Source organism: Eutrigla gurnardus (assembly GCF_963514095.1).
Source record: "Eutrigla gurnardus genome assembly, chromosome: 1".
NCBI classification, from domain to species: Eukaryota; Metazoa; Chordata; class Actinopteri; order Perciformes; family Triglidae; genus Eutrigla; species Eutrigla gurnardus.
Window position 1 is genome coordinate 8,602,238 of NC_139915.1, and position 21,821 is coordinate 8,624,058.

At 41.7% G+C, this 21,821-nt stretch overlaps 1 protein-coding gene across 1 annotated transcript in view; it reads right to left on the reverse strand.

Annotated features, from left to right (window-relative positions):
* The window catches only part of dagla (diacylglycerol lipase, alpha), a 31,714-nt gene that overhangs the window by 4,067 nt on the left and 5,826 nt on the right, over positions 1–21,821 (reverse strand). The window contains exons 2-19 of the mRNA XM_084020901.1: positions 14,978–15,079; positions 14,654–14,865; positions 14,412–14,513; positions 14,184–14,322; positions 13,970–14,057; positions 13,139–13,273; positions 12,966–13,043; positions 11,693–11,817; positions 11,284–11,434; positions 9,491–9,574; positions 8,815–8,892; positions 8,499–8,579; positions 8,102–8,244; positions 6,555–6,623; positions 6,396–6,468; positions 5,721–5,929; positions 4,744–4,870; positions 222–385 (exon numbers count right to left, since the gene is read on the reverse strand). Coding sequence (XP_083877027.1) covers positions 222–385; positions 4,744–4,870; positions 5,721–5,929; positions 6,396–6,468; positions 6,555–6,623; positions 8,102–8,244; positions 8,499–8,579; positions 8,815–8,892; positions 9,491–9,574; positions 11,284–11,434; positions 11,693–11,817; positions 12,966–13,043; positions 13,139–13,273; positions 13,970–14,057; positions 14,184–14,322; positions 14,412–14,513; positions 14,654–14,865; positions 14,978–15,072 — 2,153 coding nt within the window. The 5' untranslated portion in view covers positions 15,073–15,079. The remainder of the gene's footprint in view (positions 1–221; positions 386–4,743; positions 4,871–5,720; positions 5,930–6,395; positions 6,469–6,554; positions 6,624–8,101; positions 8,245–8,498; positions 8,580–8,814; positions 8,893–9,490; positions 9,575–11,283; positions 11,435–11,692; positions 11,818–12,965; positions 13,044–13,138; positions 13,274–13,969; positions 14,058–14,183; positions 14,323–14,411; positions 14,514–14,653; positions 14,866–14,977; positions 15,080–21,821) is intronic.

A 21,821-nucleotide genomic window follows, 5' to 3' on the forward strand; every position in this document is an offset into this window, starting at 1 on the left:
GTTTTTTTGTTTTTTAAACCAAACGGAACAGACAGAAACAATGATTTTGAGAAAACAATAAAGTAGCAGTTAGTAGCAGTAGTTTGTTACGTTCAATGACAGTAAGAACATGTCCCCGTGATTATCCCTACAGTTGAGGAGAGGGGAATGTACAGAGGATGAAGTGAAGCGTATATATCTTTCGGCTCCAACACACCCACAGCGGTGCCTGGTGTACTAACCGAACACTACTGTTCCTGCGGTGGTGGGTCGTGGGCGTCGGCTGCTGAGTCGTTGACGTGTCCACGAACATGCTCTCCGGGTTCAGGTCCACTTCCGTGGGGCTCACCATGATCTTGGCTGCTGACAGCAGAGCAGTTTTCCCTTTGTTGTAGTTCTCCAGCACCTGTCACAAACACAAAGGTGTACAGATGAGAGGATGAGACAACACGGATAGAATAACTGCACGAAAAAAAAAGATACAAAAGCTCTACCTGGGTGAAAAAAATAATCTCCCAAAATCACGTTGCTGTTACATTTAACCAACAGACATTCAAAAGATTTTTTCTACGCTCAAAAAATACAAATGTACACATTTTCTCTTCTAGGTCAGCAGGTGGAATGAAAAGTTTTAGATAAATGTACATATTGGTGCATTTTCTACTGACCATTAATAGTTTAGCGATCAACACGCACCGTACTACATCTATATCTAGAGGCAGATATGACTGCATCTATTATTTATTTTAGTATATCATGGTATAGTGCAGATCAATGTAAGTGCAATCTAATGGTGAGCTTACACCTACTCCAACTGACATTAAACACCCACAACAGAGTCATGATGCCTGAGCAAGAGCTATGCAAAAACCTACAGTATGATGAAGAGGCCGTAAACCAACTGTATATGAAACTTTCCAAAATGTGCAGGAAATTGCTGCCCCACAAAACGTTATTAATAATGTTAAAATGCGATGAGAACACTAATGGCAAATCACATCAACACACAATTACATGTATTTGGTTAACTTTAATGAGTTAAAACACTTGGGGGAAGCACATTATGATAGAAAAACATAATGGAACAATGAGAGGACATGAAAATACAGAAAACATACAAGTAATGTGACAATGGAATATATAAAATTACAGAATTTAATGTAAACAAAGACAGGGATGGAGGGGGGAGGTTGACAGGTTAAAATGGCATTAAAACAAATGTTTATGTTGTTTATTATGTTTGGGTTATGCAGATGGTTATGGAGCGCCAATGAAAACATGACAATGTTACATGAGTGAGCGACCGATGATATATGGAGGACAAGATTAATGAAAGTGATAAACGACAGCAAATATTTGGCACAAACAATAATTAATTATAATAAAAATTATATTATAAAACCTGCACTTGTAGACACAATGACTCAATAAAAAACAAAGCAAGAGATTGCCGACCGAGTACCCAGAGAAATGTATATACTGCCATTATGTACTGTCATCCCTACAGCGACTGATCCATAAGACATATCATTCCTGAAAGCACATTTTGACATAAAATACATGGAGAACATAAAAAATATTATCCCAGTTTTCAGTCTTGTTAATGAAAGCACTCTGTAAGTCCACAATAAGAGTAAACTAGAAATCCGTTCGACTCAGTGAGCAGCAATTCTACAGCAGAGATGATCAGAGTACTCCACATTTACAGATCCGTCCCCCCTCGTTACTCCATCTGCTGCTGATGAGTAATTGACAATTTCTTGAAGGGACCACTGAGGGAGGCTAAATATGTGCTTTCAAAAGGCAAAGGAAAAAGAAGAGAAGAGCTGCAGCTTCTGAAAAACCCCCGGCCAAGAAGGAAGAAAGAGCAGTTAATGTGGAAGAAATTAGGTTACCATGGAAACTTTGTGCATACAAAAGAAAACTTGTTAGCCTGAGGAACGGGGTTAGCGAGTTCATGCCACAGCACTTGACCAAATGTACCGCAGCTGTGAGACGATGAGTGCAGGTGGGTTTTGACTCATCGTGTTGACATTTTTTGAGTCCCTTAAAAAGATTACATATCCGTGTCATACATCACGTGATGACATTTATTCCATCACTTCCTTGCCTCAACTTGCCTCGTCGATTGTTGACATTCTTTGAATCTCATCTCCCCGTATCCTCCGGAGAACTTGCCTGGACTTGTGGCACCCGGCCAACAGTTTTTATGTTTAAGTGGAAAGAGCAAAAAAATGGAAGAGAGAAAGTTTTTTCCAGTTTCTCTGTACTCGAGAACTCACACCAAACCCTGAGTTTTAACATCAGGCATCGTATTAAACTTCACAGGCATGACATCACGTCATCAGTTAAGCCATTTAGTCAGATTACTAAAAGACAGATAAATAAATCTGTTGTGCAAAGAGGCCAACGAAGTCTAATGCCGCGTGTCATAAAGTCTAAACAAGAGTATCAGAAGGAATGTTTGGCACTTGTAAATGACAGACATCAGGTTTTTGCGTAGAGCCATGAGATATTAGTATCATGTGGGGAGAACTTTCTATCAGAGCACCGTTGGACTCATCGGATAGGATTTCAGAAAAAGGAGCAGCGATCGCATCTACACAAGGGTGGGAGTCGGGTGGCTCGGACTGGGATTGTGTTGTAATGCATGAATCATCTCCGAGAGGGAGCAACTCCAAGTGAGAGTTTGAAGGACTGTTAGAAAGTGGCGGGACAGAGACCAGGCACGGCTCTGAGGCCGAAGTACATTCTGACAGAGGAGGAGGAGGAGGAGGAGGAGGAGGAAGAGACTCAGCATCTGAAAAAGAGGATGAAGCATCGACAGACAGAGGGACAGAGACAGCCTCAGTCTCTGTGACGGAGGCAGTGAGAGACGGGTCTTTGTGGGAGGGAAAGGAGGAATCAGAGGGAAGAGGACTAGAGTTTAGTTCCGTTTGCGAGGTTATGAACACAGTGGTATCGCAGGTGGCTTGATTGACTTCCAGTTCTTCTGATTCCGCGGTTTCCTGCTCAGACAGGGGAGAAAATGGTTCCAGTACCTGCAGAAACACCAGAGGTATCATACTACAGACGAGGCACGGCACACAAACACGTATCCCACACACACACACACACACACACACACACACACACACACACACACACACACACACACACACACACACACACACACACACACACACACACACACACACACACACACACACACACACACACACACACACACACACACACACACACACACACAATCCATCCTCAGACGTGCCGATACAAGGCTGAGATACAAAACAAACCAAGTCAAAACTCCTTCTTCATAGAAAGGAACAAACAAAAACAAGAAAGTGCAATCCCCACAGTAGATCCATCACATGCAAAAACATACATTAAAGCCCAAGTTATGCTTCCGCGTTGACACAACGCAAGGGGGCATACGGACCCTTTACGTCCTTGCGGACCCCCCTTACGTCCAATGCAAGGGCCTGACGTGCACCTCCCAAAAATCCTAGACGCGCGTCGAGGCGACGCAGCACCAACGCAGCGGCATTGGCTGTGATTGGTCCGCTAACTACATCCGCTGGAGACCGCTTTTCCGGTTTCCACTCATAAACACCGCCATTTAAACTTTTAATACTTTTATTGTTTGCACCTTGTCGCTTTTGCACAAAGAAATAAAACACTGAAAAATGGTGGATGTTTAAAGCCGGAAGGTAAACAAATAGGCTATAACGAGGCTAACGACGATATACGTCAAGAGTCTCGGTCGGTCGGTCAGTCTTTACAAAAAACATAGCGCCCTCTACCGGTGTGGCATTGAATTGCATTTCGACACGTAAACCCAACGCAGAACCATCACGGTCTCCAAGCAACTGCGTGGCCGTTGCATGGCCATTGCTTGATCACTACGCGGAAGCATAACCGAGGCTTAACACCCTGTTGTCCAAACAGTTGTTCATGATTACGCTAATAAAGAGCACCATAACACCAGGAGCACGTCCCATGCTTTGAAACTGGAGGGAAACAGAAGGTGTGGCACGTTAAACGTTAACGATGGGGAGCATGCATACATCGACCGTACAGAGATTTCTTTTAAGGGAACACTTAAGGGGCATACCACTGACAAGAGGATTAATGTCTGGAAATCTGACTTTGCAATATTGTGGTTTTCAACAGGAAAATGAAATAAATCCCTTCGATGCATTTGGTAATTGTCTTGCTGCAATGTTCAATGAAGTCTGAGAGATGATAAATGAATCACCCATCTTCAAATGAGTTCTCTCTATTAATGCCAGAAAGCTTCCACTTCTATTACTGTTAATAACTGGAACACTAGAGATACATATGCACGACTGCATGATATTTATAAGGCCGGGCGTCAAGATATTCACAGGATGTTTCTATTGGAGGAGAAAGCTTTCAAAGCATCAGGTTTTTAATGAGAAATACAAAGCGGATCCATTTATTACTGGCATTTACTGCTATGAAATCTGTAACTTTGTAAAAGTTTTATTAAAGAAGAGTTTTAACAAATATTTTACAGTTGAAACGCAACCAAAACCCGCTGGTCTCGAGCTTTCTTTAAACAAGTGGTATCCCCCTTTGTGAACAACTGTCAAACAGATTTGCATTGGAATTTTGATTGATAAATCACACACACTCATCATCCACAGATTCAGTTATCATGGAAATCATGAATTTAAAAATAACTTCGCCACCACCACCCCACCCTCGAATGCATATGCACGCACACGGATAAAAACAGACCTTGTTTAGGCCCTCCATCACCATGTGGGGCATGTGCTCATTAAGCATGGCAGGCGATATGATGACCTCATCGAAGGCCTTGTTGTCCCCCCACAGAGCCGAGTAGGTTGGCTCCTCCTGGCCACAGCTGACAGGGACAGAGAGAGGACGTCAATCACAGCACACGACAACGTGAACACGTGTTGATTTGGAAACAGCCTGATGAACTCATTTTATAAACCAGAACAGACTCTCAAGTTGGGGCAAAATCTCAATGGCTGCAAAAGAATAGAACGAGGTGAGAAGGAATGAATAAAGAATGAATAAAGATAACAGAACATTTTCTGAATTTTAACATTTATTACCATAACTTCTATCCTTTTTAAGATCTAGAATGACATCCATCTGTTATCCAAGGGCAATATATTTACATTTATTACATAACACATGTCAGTGATATTTCAAAAAATAGCTTAGCTGATGCAGGATGTTTGAACCTATTCCAGAGATAATTCAATTTTAATTCGGATTCTGTTACATTCACGACACAGTGTCAAAGTTTAACACAGCAGGTATGAAGAAACATGTATGAGAGACAGGTAGATTATAAAACAAAATATAATATTTGGATTTTGCACGGCAGAGAGTGCAGACAGAAGAGGAGGGGAGTGATACACTGTAAACCCACACTGTTCCCTGTATGCAAGGTATACCTTTGCCCACTGAGCTAGCAGTTCTTTTGAGTCACAGGTGTGAAACAAGCATACAGTAAGATTGGCTTTGTGTCGACTGTATCCACGCATCCGTTACACAACCACTTCACCACTTTGGATTTGTGAAAATGTATGTTTTGTACAAAGACGAGCTTTAAGGGTCAATACCACTCAAGTGATGACTGAACTCGCTTCCGGAATCTTAAATAAATAAATAAAAAAAACAGCATTTGGGGGATTTAATTTGCTATCATCGATAGACAGCTTTCAAATCAATTTTCTCACCATGTCTCTGGAGGATGGTTGTGAACCACATGGATGATCCTGCCAGGAGGGTAGAGGGGGGTGGAGGCTGAAAGGGCAATGCTGAGGTCACTGGGGTGGAGCCAGAGGCGACTGCTGGGAGGCGCTGCTGGCTGAGTCTGAGGATCATCATCCTCTACTGGAAGCTCGGATTTTGGGATGCATTTGGTGCCTCCTGCGATGATTCTCCACTGTTGCGAGAAAAAAAAAAAAAAAATAAGCATTTTAGTTATGTAACAGGACATCTGAATCTAAATATATCTTCTGCACGGCGTATGTGTTTCTACAGCAGCCAGGGGTTAACTCAATGATGCTTTAATTACAGCAGAGATACTGTGCCTGCAGTGTTTCGTGAAAAAGGTTGTGCGGAAGCCTGCGGTCTATTTTTATCAGCCACCGCAAAACCTGAGAAATACAGCAGAAGTGTAATGCTACTGGGTTTGTGTGGTCGATTTGGATATGCTTTCAAACTATTAAATCATTGATTAGTATTCATTTCTACAGTGGAGATGTTTTTTGTCAATAGTCCATATGGCCTTCACCCTAATGATGTTCTTGCCAAGACGATATATATTTCTTTTCTATGTTTTCATCGAACAACTGGTCTGCACACCTTATCTGATTCTCATCTTCTACAGTGTCAAGAGATCAAGTCACCTTTGGCTTGTTACTTTTCTGCAACACTTCCAGAAGGTGGCGTCGGAAACCCTCCAGTTGTGACAGGCCGAGCCTACGAGAGACCAGCAGCACATAATGTGGTCACTCTGCAGCAAAGTGAGGTTAATCACAGTATGTTGGATGGAGAAGAAGAGATACCTCGGTACCAGGTCTTTTCCTAATACCACAGATGTGACAAACTCTTTGGAGTACTCCATGGCATCCTCACTGGGGAAATACAAGAAAGAAACAGTTCAATCATGAGAACAGGACATGTGAAGAGGGTTTAGGGTGAGAACTGAGAGGAAACTACGTTCTCCTTAAAAAAACATGTGTTTTAATCGAAAGTTGTTCAAATAATGGAAAATGATGTCTGTACATTATTCTACATAAATGTAGTTTATCCACAAGGTTGCACACAAATGTGAGTGCATGTATTCTCTGGTTGACACAATACTCCAAATGATGGACAGAAAACAAGTAAGAGAAAATGATCAAAACAACCGAAATGAAGAAGTTGACCCTCACTTCCCATTGTGTCACACTTTAAACGGTTGCTAAACAACAAAAAACTCCACTTCCACCTTCGATTTTCATGTGAACAGATGACCAAAAACTGGCATTGAGTGTGATCTCACCGACTTTGAAAAGGGCATGATCAATGGGGCCTGGTAATCAGGTAGTTTCTGCTCTTTTAATGTGCCGGGGCAACCAGAAATGAATGAATGAAACACAAGACAAACATATCAAAGTTTCTGCTACACAATGGCTTTTGATAAATCAGAATAACAGGTTTTCAGTATAACAAAGCATCCCACCTTTGCTTTATACTTGCTGAATGGAAGTCTTTGAAGGCCACGGCCTTGATTCAGATCATTATTGTACTCAAATCATTCAGTGACCCCTGATGTCCTGAAGGGAAGCAACTAAGTTTATTATATTTTTTTATATTTTCCATTATTTTGTCACCAGCTGACGGATTTGCTTCTTTTGACTTCAATAAAAACACCAAAGGTGCACTAGTTTAGTCATGTCTTGGTACAGACTCTCTTCCTGCATGATGTGCATAGCAAACACAGATTACACTGCAGCCAGCTGATGGCAGGGTGTTAAGATATTGTTCGAGTGTAGCCAGACAAAATGCTAATTAGCTCCAAAGCACCAAACAAACAATATTGTTAAGAAAAGAACAGCAAAGCTCAGCCACAGTCTTTGGGTTCATGTCTGAAACACCTCTGTGTGGCAGCAGGTCTGTCCCAAATGTACGCATATTTCTATAACAACCACAGCACTTCAAGTCAGTTACCATGGAATTATTCTAACTTCTAATCCATAAATTCAGATTTTTAATGAGGTGAAGAAACAAAGAAAAATCCAACTATAAACGATATAAATTTTTAAATGGTTACAGTGCATAATAAGAAACAGCAATATTCCCGGTTTGTGTGAACCACATTGCTCACACCGATATATATAATTCAGTGGTTTAGCAGTGATGTGAACTGCTCAACAGCTATAGACCCAGAGCTTCAGTAAACAGTAGGTATAATCTGTGACAGCAGTCTGGTATGAAACGGTCAAACGTGGGATTTATACACATATAAACATGGAATCCATATTTTTCATGACTTCCTTCACGACGCACTAAAACATAACGACTGATCCTCTCTTTTGTACATCCTATAAGAACACGGAGATGGACTCACCTGAAAAGGCCACCAGGTGGAGAGTAAGAGTAGCAGTGCAGTGTGGGGTACTGAGGCCTCAGCAGGAAGGAGAGGATAGCAGCAGTGCCTGCACCAAGAGAATGCCCGACTATCACCAGCCCGTAGTGCATGGTGCCCTTGTTCTGTGAGAGAGAGCCAGAGTCATTACACTTACAACAGCACACTTTTGTCACCACAGTGCAGATAATCATTTAGACAAACGGCTTCTCCTGCTATTTGCTGAATGCTTTGTACAGAGTAGGATTAGTAAAGGTTTAGCGTTCTAGCGTGGCCTTGAATAAAGTACTACGGAGCTGTGGAAACAAATTCAGAATGCAAAGGTACAGGTTCATTATTGAGCTCGTTCTTTCTTTATTAGGTATACTGAGTCGCCTACCAAGTCTCTTCCAAACGCTTGCGACAAGATCATTTCCTGCTCCAGTTTCTTCTTAATGTATTCTGCTGAGTAAACCATCCCCTGAGAGTGGAGAGAAAGAGGATTGGACTCAGTGGAGGGGAGGATGGCGAGAGGAAAATGGACATGGAGCATGCGTCATTAAACCCAGAGCAATTATTCTACTATCAACAACTGAAACGACCCGTGGAGTCTCAGATAATGTTCTTATTAAGTGTGCAATGGACAACACTGAAGAGGATATTTGAGTATACTCCATGCGTTGTAGAGTGAGTGTTTTAAAACAGTAATCCCGGACCTTGTGGCCGAGCCAGGTGCCGTGCTGCTCCTCTACGGGCAAACGTTCAGAATCCCCCGTCAGATCAGTCAAGGCATCCTGATGCACACAAGACACGGTAAGAAAATTCCACAAAAGACAGCAGAAAGCAGAAGAACACACGTGGATGATGTGAAACACAGAGGAAGAGAACAGAACATATCAAAGTGCACAGCTTAGTCAGAGTTAAAAATACCATTCATAATTTCCCTTGCAAATTGGATTATCATGCTGTATAAACTGGATCTGAAGAGCAGTAGTAAGAGCTGTAGGACTAGGAAAGAAAGGTATATGCCTGTATAAGTCAGTTTTTTTCTTTAATCTCTGTACTTTATGTGCAAGATGCACAGTGCCTGTATGTTTCAACTGGTTGGGAGCAAAGTATCGGAGGTGTTTTGCCTTTGTTATAAGGCCGTTGGTTCAATTCAGGAATTAAAACACTACAGCCCATGTAAAAAAACAACAACCTGACATTTAGTAAAAGTGGACAGTCACGTTTCTCTATGCGTGAAGGGTGGAGGAGTTCAAACTATGAGAACTTCACCTGTTCTGGAGGTGGTGGAGTTGGGAACCAACCAAAGGGAACAGGGTGCACTAATGCTTAGAGGGGGTTGATGATATATTTCCAGAAAAACGAGACGAGAAAGCTAAAACTCACCTTTGGCGATAGGGTTCCTCTGATACTGATGACAACCTTTTTTTTGCCGTGATCCACTGCCACAAAAAACGGGGTCTCGTAAACCTGCATGGAAGACGCAGAGCGCACGGTAAACAGTGGTGATAAAGTGAGAGGGACAGGTGACGGGTAAAACGAGCAGCAGTTCCAACGTCCATCCCAGCAAACGGAGCGCTTCTTAGGTCTTTATCGTCAAACATTTCCACACTTGGCACTGCACACATAAGTGCATGGGAGAGATTTATAGATGGAAACTCAGCGCTAACGTCCCCAAGAAGTGTTCTGCTTTAAAAATCACCGTCATGTGGCTCGACAGCTAATGCTGGGGAAGTTCCACATAAAAATAGAATTGGTAAATTGAATGGCTGATGAAATAAGGAAACTATTTCACTCACTTTTTTTATTTGGATGTAATAGTAATGTGAGTTATGCATGTCTGGAGTGAAATTATTTTAACACTACAACAGTGGGATTCAACTGAGTTTCTGTAACTAAGGAAACATATTTTTTTGTGTTCACTTTGGCCAATTTATTTTAAAATAACTGGTATTTCAAAAAAAAAAATGTTGACTGTGCGCAGTTAAGTCCCGTCCACACCAGAGGGGAAAACAATTCATTGCTCTCCATTGATTTTGTAAAGTGTGACGGTGTCTCCTTGTTAGTTCCGTCTGCTAGCAAATGACAGAAAAATGCCTAAAAGCAATAACAACAGGGTAAAAAAAAACAGAAAATGTCTTTATAAGCTGCCGAACTGAAAAAGATGAGGATACAGGCAATAAGACGTGAGGCATCAGCAGAAAGAAAACTATGGGATCCTGATGCTCAGTGTGCTTAATGTTACCTGTGCAGCAAAAATGACAATTATATTTCTAGAAATTAAGCTAAAACATTTTGACAGTATGCAACTTAGCAGAGTTATAGTAACTTAGAGTAACTTAGATTGCCAGCCGACCTCTCCATCAGCATTTTAGTTCATTGGAAGACATAACGTGCTATAATAACCCTTTGAAATGCTGAACTGTTACAGTTTTTATTTAGCTACAGGCATTTTGCAAGCGTGTCAGTACTTGCTGGTGGCACCGATTGTTTTCCCCTTCGGTGGGCGTGGCTTTCCGAGCGTGACGCATTGCCTAAACATGAGGATGCAGCAGCTTTACTACATACAGCGTTAAAACAAAAGGAGGACGAGGCAATCGTTGGCTGAATATGCAGGTATTATGCACCATTACCCACTCCTCGGGTGGTGAGATTTGTTTCCCCCTCTGCGGCTGCACCTTAAGAGTCTGACCGAGACGGTAACAAACAGCTCTGGCGGCGTCCCGACACCTACTGAGAACACACTAGACTTACTGCCGAGGATGTGGACACGACGACTCGGCTCCCCATATCTCAGCAACTCTACTGCTGAGTGGAGTGTTATCAAAACATTTACACACGATGGCCAAATCTACGAAAATAAAGCCACTCAACTGAACAGACTGGCTCCTAGTTTGTGGATGTGCAGCCCTGCGTAGCAGCTCTGTGTTAAGTGATGTTTGTTTAACAAGATTCACGCGTGGTTTCCGAGCATAACATTCGAGTAGAGGATCTGGGGCTCTATGTGCCGAAGAAGGACCATAAAACAACTCAACGGTGTCGAAAATGTGGACAGATGGAAGAAAAAAAATCCTGACTTTGTTCCTCATACTTCTGCATACAACCGGTCCTTTGTCTAATTTACCAGGTGAAGCCCAAACGCCTCTCACTGCCCGCGAGCCAGCTGTCGGATTACTCACAGCATCGTGGCAGGAAGTGTAGACAATCTGAACCTGCTTGAGGTCCCTGTCCAGGAAGTGTCTCCGTATGGCCAAGACATTACAGCCGCAACAATTGTCTTCCTCAACTGTCACAGACTGAGACAAGCGAGAGCCAGACACGGATGTACAGCTGGGTGTGAGAGGGAAAACAGGAGAACACGTGAATAAAACAGATAAATACAAGAGAAAAACAGGTAAAAGCATAGAGGTGTAATGTAGTTTCCCAGTGTAGGCGAGAATGTGATTAATTCAATTGTCTTGTGTGCTATCGTCTCAGTGGATTACCACTTGGCAAGTGTTGACACATGTGATATTTGATCTGCACTCGAGAGAGAGACACAGAAGCCGAATAGGTCGGAAGTGTGCAGGTATACGTTTGGGTTCTTACGGGCAGGAGCTGGCGAGACGGCACAGCCCGCAGGCGGGCTTCCTCATCAGGTACATGGGCCAACCGTACGCAGCCAGGGCAAAGAGCATGTAATAACACACATCCTTGTACATGTTCATCTCGGTCTGGGAGACACACACACACACACACACACACACACAGGTCAGAACAAACAATCGAGGAATAAGAGTAATAACATAGTCAGAAATCCTGAGATATTTAAATCAGCAGATTTTTCATTTCAGATTAATGTATAAAAAGTGTGCTGCACAAAAGTGCAGAAAAATAAAGACTTTTTTAAAGACAGCATCATCAAACCGACTGGTGGCTCTGGTTCAAAAAACATTGTTTTGTTTGAATAGTGTGAAATACACACAAAACTGCTTTCTATGGAGCTGATAGCCAAGGGACCCTGGGCCACCTCGGTCACTTCACTTATTATTATATCTCCTTCTCTCTTAATAATGATGACAGCCTTGTGAAACTTGTCAACTACAATAGAGCACTCTGTTTATATCTTTTTCATCCCTTTAAGAAAAAAAAAAATATATATAATCGTGAGTCTTTAAGAATGTCTTGAATGCATGTTGTATTTTTATAATCCAGTATTTCATTGTTGAGCTGAATTCTAAACCTTTTAACTTTAAAGCTGACATGAATGCTTTGACCTTTGCATTCGAGTCAAGTCAGATTTTATTCAGTATTCTAATGCATTGTTTTTTGTTTTGCTTTTTATTAACATAATGCTTTACCTTTATGAGTAATCCTCAGACTGATGGTATTGTTTGTGTGTGTGTGTGTGTGTGTGTGTGTGTGTGTGTGTGTGTGTGTGTGTGTGTGTGAGTGTGTGTGTGTGTGTGTGTGTGCTATCCTCGGCACTAAAAGGCAGCAGACTAGATCGATACAGTCTCAACAAGGCCAGGTATTTTGTTATAGGCCTCTACTGTTTCCATTGGCCACAGTCTATTTATTAATTGGTTTATAGGCCTATATATGAGCAAATTGGTTTTTATGGGCTATCACTGTAATGTATGATGTAATTATTGACATTTTGTAGTCATTATTGTTTCAATAAAAAGGATTTATTTTCCCCTCGTCTCACATTAGACAATAAAAGCAAAGTAAAGTACAATACATGGAAATAATAATCACAATAAGGGAGAGGAAAGTATGACAGCTCGTGTTCAGCAGAGTCCTGTTATTTCCACACTGTTTAGGTGACGTAGACACAACTTTCACTTTGTCAATTCATCACACGGATATATAAACTCACAGAGTTCTTAAGGTCCAGGTATCGAGTGTTACGAGTGACAGGCATCCCAGATAAGAAGGCTAAAATGTCATTGTTGGCCTTTGGAAGAAAAACAGAACAGAAAAGTTATTTTCATGACGGCACATGATTACGCAAGCAGAGAAACACAGGCGTTGATGCGTTTTCATAGATACCTGGTCCAGGATGGAAGATCTCTTAGACCTCTGCCTCTGGCGGAGAAGTACCAGACCAGCAATAATATCACTAGGCACAATGTCCAGGTCTCTGAAGAACTCTGCAAAAAGGCTGGCCACTTCGGAATATGCATCCTGAACAGGAGAGCAGCAGATATCAGGTCATCAAAACCCCGATAACAAAAAGAGGATTGGACTACTAGGTTTCATCTCATCATGCATGATGTGCTTGTTTTGCTCTGTTCAAGTGAATGATAGTTCATAGCAGATGTAAAAATGTATATTCTCCTCCCCCCATTTGGACATTTCTATTCCTATAAATACACACTTGTATTTTGAATGTCATGTAAGGCAGAATAGAAGTGCCTGGTACTTTCAATGCTTCAAAGCACACTAACCTGAGGGTTTGACATGTCCAGTCCATTTGTACCAACTCACTGAAGACATGTCTTTAATTTAGCCAGAGAGGAAAAACACATCGGACAGTTGGCTAAAAGCTGATGGCAATCTCTCGGGAATTATTTTTTACTTTCATTTTACTTCGGTTCTGCAGTCCAGTCTAGTGAACGGGCAGTTACTAGAATTTATATGACTGCAGTTATAAGGACTGACTTATATTTATGAAACCTTGCACTCTGATTTAGCCTGAAACTACATTCATTTACATTCTTATTTTAATTAAATAGCTCCTTTGTGTCACAGTCTTGAGTCATCCTGTGAGGTGTTGTTTTAATAACCAGCTCACTGGACGTTATGCCGGACATATTCATGGTTTCATTCTTTTCTTTTTAACCGCAGAGAGGAAACGGGTAAGTGAGTGTTGTGACTCACTGATTGTGTATCCTGGGCTCTTGTGCAGCACATGAAGAACTTAAGTCTCCTACTCCAACTGCTGGCTTGGCCTTCCTCTAGCCGGTGTCTAGTAGGAAGAGAAGTGCATGGAACACTGTCAAGGTGGAATTTGCTTGAAAAACAGGATGGATGCTTTCGTTTTCGTGTCGAGGCAGAATAAGTGACAGAGCGGGAAATAAAGCCCCGTCAATACCTGAGTGTGTACGTAGTGAGGTTGCGCTGACGCCGACGGGTGGCTTTCAGTTTGACAAAAGTCCGACCCGTAGGATCGAAGGTGCACGTGAGGGTAATGCAAACGCTGAATATCACTAGCCAGTTGCATGAAACGATTCCTGCAGGGAATATTAAAACATCAGTCACACTGAAGCGTAACAAACCACTTTCAAGTTAAAATGTCTCCTTTATATCCTCCTTCACTCACCCAAAGCCAGGTTTTTGGCAGTGACATCAGAGCAAGGCTGATAATACTGGACAAGCCAGGCAATTCCCACCACAGCATATACTAGCTCGACCAGCAGAATAGCTGGAGAGAGAGAGAAAGAGGCGGAGTGGGATGAAAAATGATCCTCACTTGAAACCACAATTAATCCTCACAAGCACATCCTCACAAGCACCAACAGGTCATCCTGATTAAAGAGAGCCTTAGAAGAAAAGGCTCCTCACCTAGTCGTATATAGATGACATACTGCACAGCTTCCCTGGGCTGCGTGTACAGAATGCTGCCTCTCATGCTCAACCACATGATGGCGCTCTCACAGATAAGGCAGCTGACCAGGATGCCCAGGTACCCTCGGCCATGGTCCACCAGAGTTACAGAACAGGACTGGTCTGAGCCGTATGGGAGGCCGAACAGCACCACGGAGAGTACCACCAACCTGAGAATTAAAGCCACGGGTAAGGGATATATACATCTTCATGCTGAGACACACTGATTTATTGAAAATTAAATATATATATATGCAAAAATAAATAAATACGGTGACTCACCAGATGCAGTGCAATAGAAAGAGGAAGAGGGCGGGCAGCACCAGGTCATCACTGCCAACTGACCAGCGCCGCCGAAACATCACCATGCCAGGCATCACTGCCCTGTGAGGGAAGACCGGAGGGAGAGGGACAACTTAGGAATCATCAGAAAACTGGCTTCAATATGAGTCAATTCTCTCTTCTCAGTTCTCCACAGACATTTATGAAAATGTTCAACCTAACTCCCGACATGCTGCCCTGTCATAATCTCACACGACGAGCTTTAAACGACAAGGGAAAGGGGTTAAGGGAAACTAATGATGAAGTGACGGGGCAAATCTCGCTCAAAGCTCGACATGATAGGACAGTGATTTACTTTCTGTTTATGAAACTGAAACTGAGAGAAGGCTGCAGGGATTAGAAGGAAAAATAGACTCGCACAGGAGGAGGAGTGAAGGATAATGGGATGTGAAGGGATGCAGAGAAAACGCACCACTCAATGAACAATAGACAGAGAACCAGCTTTGACATGATGGTACCATGCTGGTTGAGTGAAAGAGCTTCGTTTACGTCATCCGTCTGTTCCCTTCGTTGAAAAAAAGCATCGTGAGTTCACTCAAGTTGCCTCTGGGCTAAACTGAAGTGAACTGCAACGACATGGCAGGGAGGAAATAAGACGGGAGAGAAGGAGCCGCAGAGAGGCTGATGCAGGCCTTATGGTGCCGATACGGGCTGATACAGCCTTTATCGTACACCGCTACGACATATTCGCTGAGAGCTAAAGGACAGATTTTTCAATTCTGTCCAAAAAGTATGCCATCCATCATGCCAATGCAAAACTGTAAAACATAACGAGGCGCAAGTCGGGTTTAAGATTTCTTGTTGGTCACTCTCCAGCACACTTTTAAGTATTGGTTCAGAACATTTTTTCACATTTTTAAAGTGATCAGTAGTTCCCTCGTCCAAGGTTTTTTGGATATATTATATGATTATATTATTATTAGATCTTCCTGTTTGAAATGGAGAAATACTGCAGCAAAGATGCAATTCCACAAAAACTGTTACCGCAGAGTAAACAGCCAATTTGGTGGGATCATATAAGTGACTTACAACAAGTTAACTTAGATTGGACCAGGAGACCCAAGTACTGGGACGACGAGAGCAACTTGGTCGTGTACACGCTGGTCTATTGAAATGTACTGGATCGGAACATATAGCAACGTTCTTTCACCCCTTGTGCATGTCAGGTATTTACAGAACGTTGTGTATGTCATCCCATTCCTGGAGTGTCTAAGCCCAGTGAGTGACATGCTCAGTTAGATGGAGACAGTGCAAGCTGGTCATAAAAATCCAGCTCAACAACTGTCTGTTTGCAGAACAATTCTTGCTGTGAAAATAACACGGGTAACTCAGTAACGATGACAGATGCATGGATGAGACGGTGTCTGAAAGGACTTGCCTTTAAGAGAGACAATAGTTCTCGTTGTCCTGCACTACCATGAGTAATGGTTTTAAATCAAGAAAAAAACTAAAATCTGCACTAATAATAAAATATAAGAGATCAGAACCTGGATAGACTGCAAGGAGTTTCCCCTTCACACAAGTACAGAAGACCGAATCGATCCTATGCTTTATACCATGAATTACATGTATACAATTTACTAGCTCAGCACATTATCATGACTTGAAAAGGTTTAATACAGACATTTCTTGTGCAAAGAATCTCCTGTCCCTTGTTTGTACTTCTTAATTACCTCTGAAAAAAGAAATAAGGCAACAAGAGAAAAAAAAAACATTAATTGAGGCATTTGTGCCACCACCTACATAGCTCTCAGGAGAGACGTGTGGAGTATTACAGAAAAACACTGGCATTTCCTTTGAGCAAATCTGCTGAAGAAATACCTTTTTAAAAAAAAATGTTTCTGCTTTTATTACTAAACACAGAGAGAAACTGAAGAACATCCTGCCAGAAGGAGCCCTATGCCCCCTGGGCTCACCTTTCATTCGAACAAAATTCAATATTCACAGTCCAATAGCCTTGAATTGGCAACTATACTGTAAGTTCCATCATATTTTCATCAGATTTAAAATTGTAACGCATCAGACTTCTCAGCACCTTCCTTCTCTCCAATGTTTCGCTGTGTGCCAGTTCCCTTGTTTGTTTCTATGTTGAGCCTAAACACCTGCACTGATTTGTATGTGGTTTCCTCTTTTTTGGGACCAACATGGAATATGGACTCCTGGACTTTTTGCTCCTTTATGTACATACATTTAGCAATTATATTTACTTTTATACACCTATGAAATTAAGCTGGTACAGTCCAATACTGCACCTTTAGTGCAAATTTGACCTACATTACAGTTAACTGGAGACCTACTGAACTGTAAAAGCCTATATAAGCCTATTATTGTTTCAATAATCTGATTTCTTTGTCTTAATGTGTATATCGTCAGGTTCTCTCTAAGCATGATCAAAAATCCTAAATCATGTTGAATAAAATAATGTCTCTGCTCTTTGGTTATTTCAGCAAGAATTCATTATTCCACTTATCACGTGGCAGTGAATCATGTTGTATCAAAATGCTTGTAAACAATACAGTTTTCAAATACATAAAAGAAAATTGGCTTTGCAAAAGTTTAATGGGGAAGAAAATGCATTCAGTGCGTTTGATAGGTCTCAAGGATACACCATGTGTTTTGGTGAGCAAACTGAATGTCAACATATAAAGTACTGCCATATCACCTCAGCGTTGTTAAACTGGGATTCACTCGGCTGCTGGATATCATTTTATCGTGTTTCTGTTATCTAATGCATCCCTCATTTCAAACCCCTGACATTTACCTGCATGAAAAATGGGCTAAAACCAAAGGAAAACCCTGCAGACAGAACAGCACATTGCCACCACAATCGTCACATTCATATGGTAAAAGCTCAAGAGTAATAGGAAATTATGAAAGCTCTCGAAATCTTTGAAAATTACACCGTACGGAAATAACAACACACCAAGTATTGCAGGGCAATTTAGGCCCAGTAACAAATAATTCCTTCTGTTTTCAAAAGTGCTTTCACATGAACTTAGCCGGAGCTGTGTTGGAAGGTGACAACAACTGGCTCACAGCAGCAGAAGAGTCCAATCAAGAGCAGTGTAGTGACAAAATGAAGGTTTCCTTCCAATCAAAGCACTACAGCAGGGGGCTTCACTGATTGGCTGACCTTCAACCAAAGAGGACAGATGACACAGTGAAATCTGCAGGAAGACGTCAGCGATGCCTCAATGCAAGCTCGGGTGCCTGCTGGGACTATTTGTAAAAAGCCAAAGCTTCGGCGGAGACGGGAGGGCGATACCGTTCATTACGTGTAGCGCAACGATTGACCTGGAGATACCGGTTCTTAGTCTCAGCCCACAATGTGGCTCGTCGGCTTTGAGATAACGTGAGAGATTGGAGGAAACAAGGATATGTGAATAGGTTTGTGTGACTGAAGTCACCTCACAGCTTCTTGTCAAACTTTCTCTGAGTTGGAGCAACATTAAAGGAGGACAGTGGGAGGAGGAGGGAGGAAGAAAAGAGGGGAAAGGAAATAAGGGAACATCTGAACTCCCGCCAAATCTCATTGAGGCCAAAACAATCAGGCGGGTGAAATCAAGCAGATCTCTTGAATGCAAAAAGGCACCCGCTAGACCTCCAGGGACACCGTCATCAGCACTCTCCCCCCGGCCTGTTGTTAAGATAGGGCTTAAACTCCCAGCAGACCCCAACGGCCGAAAAACATCGTGACACAGTTATAAATTAAATTGGATTACAGTAGAAAGTAACAGGGTGACCTTGTCGAAGTGTAAAGTTATTATAAGTGGGTGGTGCCAGCTCCTTCCATCTGTCCGGGCATCCATCCCTTTATTATGCATCCATCCATCCATTTTGTGGCCTGGAAACTGCCTTAATCCCTCAGTTAGAACACTTTAATTTTGGCACAAACAAAGCTTTTTTTATGATCATTATTTTAGCTTACTATCAAATCAAATATCCCTAATGGAGAAAGTATGTATGTGTCCAATAACATAACTACCGACTGCTAACAAAATTTCATTAGGTAAAATTAAAAATCTATTATTTGCTCGGATGCCCAGTTAAAAATAGTACAGAAATGTTATATGAATAACTTCATGACTGCTCATATTTCTTATATATTTTTGATCCTTTATTCCTTATGAATTCATTTTATTGAAGATTTTTTTCATATTGTTTGATTCGCAATCACGGCTGCAACTCATGATTATTTTCAAAATTGAGAATTCTTTTGCTTAAAATCTATGAAAAATAAATGAAGATGCCATCACCATTACCCACGAGTGATGCCTTCAAATGGTTTGATTTTCCTAGCAAACGTCCAGAGGTAAGCTCTCTACATGAATATGCAACAGGAAGAGGCAGCACATCACTTTTAAGATGATTGATATATTTAAGCATGACCTGTGCTTTGGAAATAGTTTCCAGACGGGCATTATCATTAGCCCCAAAATCAGATACCAGTCACTATCATAATTTCTTTGTTAAGTCTCGTAAATCATTTGTAACACAACCACGAGCCGGCCGTTTGTTTCAAACTCTATTCAAGTATTCTCCCATTTTCAGACCTCTGTGAGGCAGTGACTGTAACCACTGATTCTGAGGTCAGCCAATAATTCAGACTGATCACTCTCAAGGTTCCAAGGAGATCAATGTGCTAAAAACACCTCTGAAAAATGGCCCTTTAATGGTCGGTGAAACCAAGACCAGCCACGAATGCCTCGGATAAGTACCGCTGCGACTAGTCCCAAGATCAGGCTTACAGAAGCCAGTGCACTAGCCCAATAATCTGAGTATTGGTTAGCTATCAAACTGCACAGAGATATACTCAAATCGGTACCGTGACTAATTAGCGCTGACCTCTGGCGAGATTGGCTCTGCTCCTCGTTTCATGGACGAGGACTCCGGTCATCAATACAACTCCACATCTCTCCTCACCAGTTGCCTCCTCATGGGCTCTCCCATCCATCACCCAGAGGATGTTTATGCCTGTTAGTGGTGCTGTTAAGCTTCTACTGTCGACATTAGGAGATGCACTTGCGTACACTGTTTTCACCACAGTGAAAGACTAATAGATCATTACGCACAGGGACCTCAGCCATCAGTTAAAGGCACAGTCACCCAAACATTGGGAGTGGAGTGGAGACTATTTTCTTTTAACCAGTTTAAACCATTACTATTTGTTTGGCGCTTTGAGCACCACAAGCCAAGTGTCAAGACACACAAAAACAATCCAGACTGATAAATAAATAGCATAACAGGTAAGAGGAAAACACATATTTTTGATTTTGGGGTGAACTGTCCCTTTAACTTCTTTAACCAACTGCAAATTTGTGAGTAAACCAGAAGGGTGGATAAAAGATGTTTCCAATCAGAAAACTGCATATCTTCAGAAAAATAAAGACCTGCAGCTCCGTGACGAGCAAATTGGGTTGTTAGTTAGGAGTGTGAAACAACACATTCCTGTGACAATGATGGTATAAAATAGACCAATACGCACAAATGCTGCCAAATCCTATCCCGAATAAAGGATTACAGCATATTTTTTCACTGCAATAGTTAATTATCTTTCAAAGAATACACTATACTACAAATGCTACGATATTAAGCTCTCACTAGACACAATTGGTCTGATGGAATTTATTTTTTATCTTTATATTATTATATTTTGTAAATGGGGCAAAGAATGACTTTGTTTCCTGCAACCCTTTCCTGCCTGTGATAATAAACAGCTCTGACACAATTTGGATTTATGTTTCTATATACCCTAATGTGCATTCACGAGTGTAAAATCAATCTTTTTGAGCTGTTGTGGGCGAAACTATTTCAATAACTGCCTCTGATCAGTGAGAAACTGTCATGCCTGCATAACCACAATTACATTTTTCAGATTTAAAAACCACATAGATGTACCCAGCAAGTGTTCCTAACGTGCATGACTACTTATTATAATTTAAGATATCCTTCTTGGCCGCAATTTTTCTATATTACTGTGAATATTGATTCAACTAGCAGATGCTTTGCTCGTATCATATAAATGATATCCACCATGATTTACTTAAGGAAACTGCAGAGTCAGGTTAAAGCAAATGCTGAGTCAATCCCTTATTAATCTTGAGGGAATAGAAGAGAAACTTCCTGACGTTGAAATTTTTTGCAAGTTCGTATTTTTCCTCCAGCGATAAATACAGCAAATGCCACACACACACCCATGCTGTGCTTGTAACCTGAGATCAAAAGATCATCTAAATGTCTAAAAGCTGACCTTTAGGGGAAACTCTACTACACAGAGAGCTCAGGGCTGAGCTGCAGTCCCCGACTCTGCTTGCTTACTGCATTCAGCATGACTCATGCCAACACTTGACTCCCATCCTGAGCTAGTGACTCTCGTCTGAATCCAAATGACATGCGTTTTTTTGTGAAAAGACTGTGACATATTCCTGCATGTGAGCAATGCTTTTGTGCTCCTCGCAGCATGCTACTGTGTGCCAGGCCCGGGCTCGCACCCACGTGACGCAACAACAATGATGTAACAACAATGACAGTGCTCGCCGTCCGTCATTACGGCTTTGTCTTTGACATGGACATGAAACAAACAGGCCACAGGCATGCATGGGAAATGTTTTACTGAGAATGATTGCCTTTGACTTTTCTGATGAATCTCCTACATGCTATGGCCTAATAAAATCCACTTACACACGGCAACACTATAAGTGAATTGTAAAAAAATCTAGCTTTGCTATTATGTCCACACACACAGGCTAATAAGAGGGAAACGTTAAAACTCACCTGCTCTCAC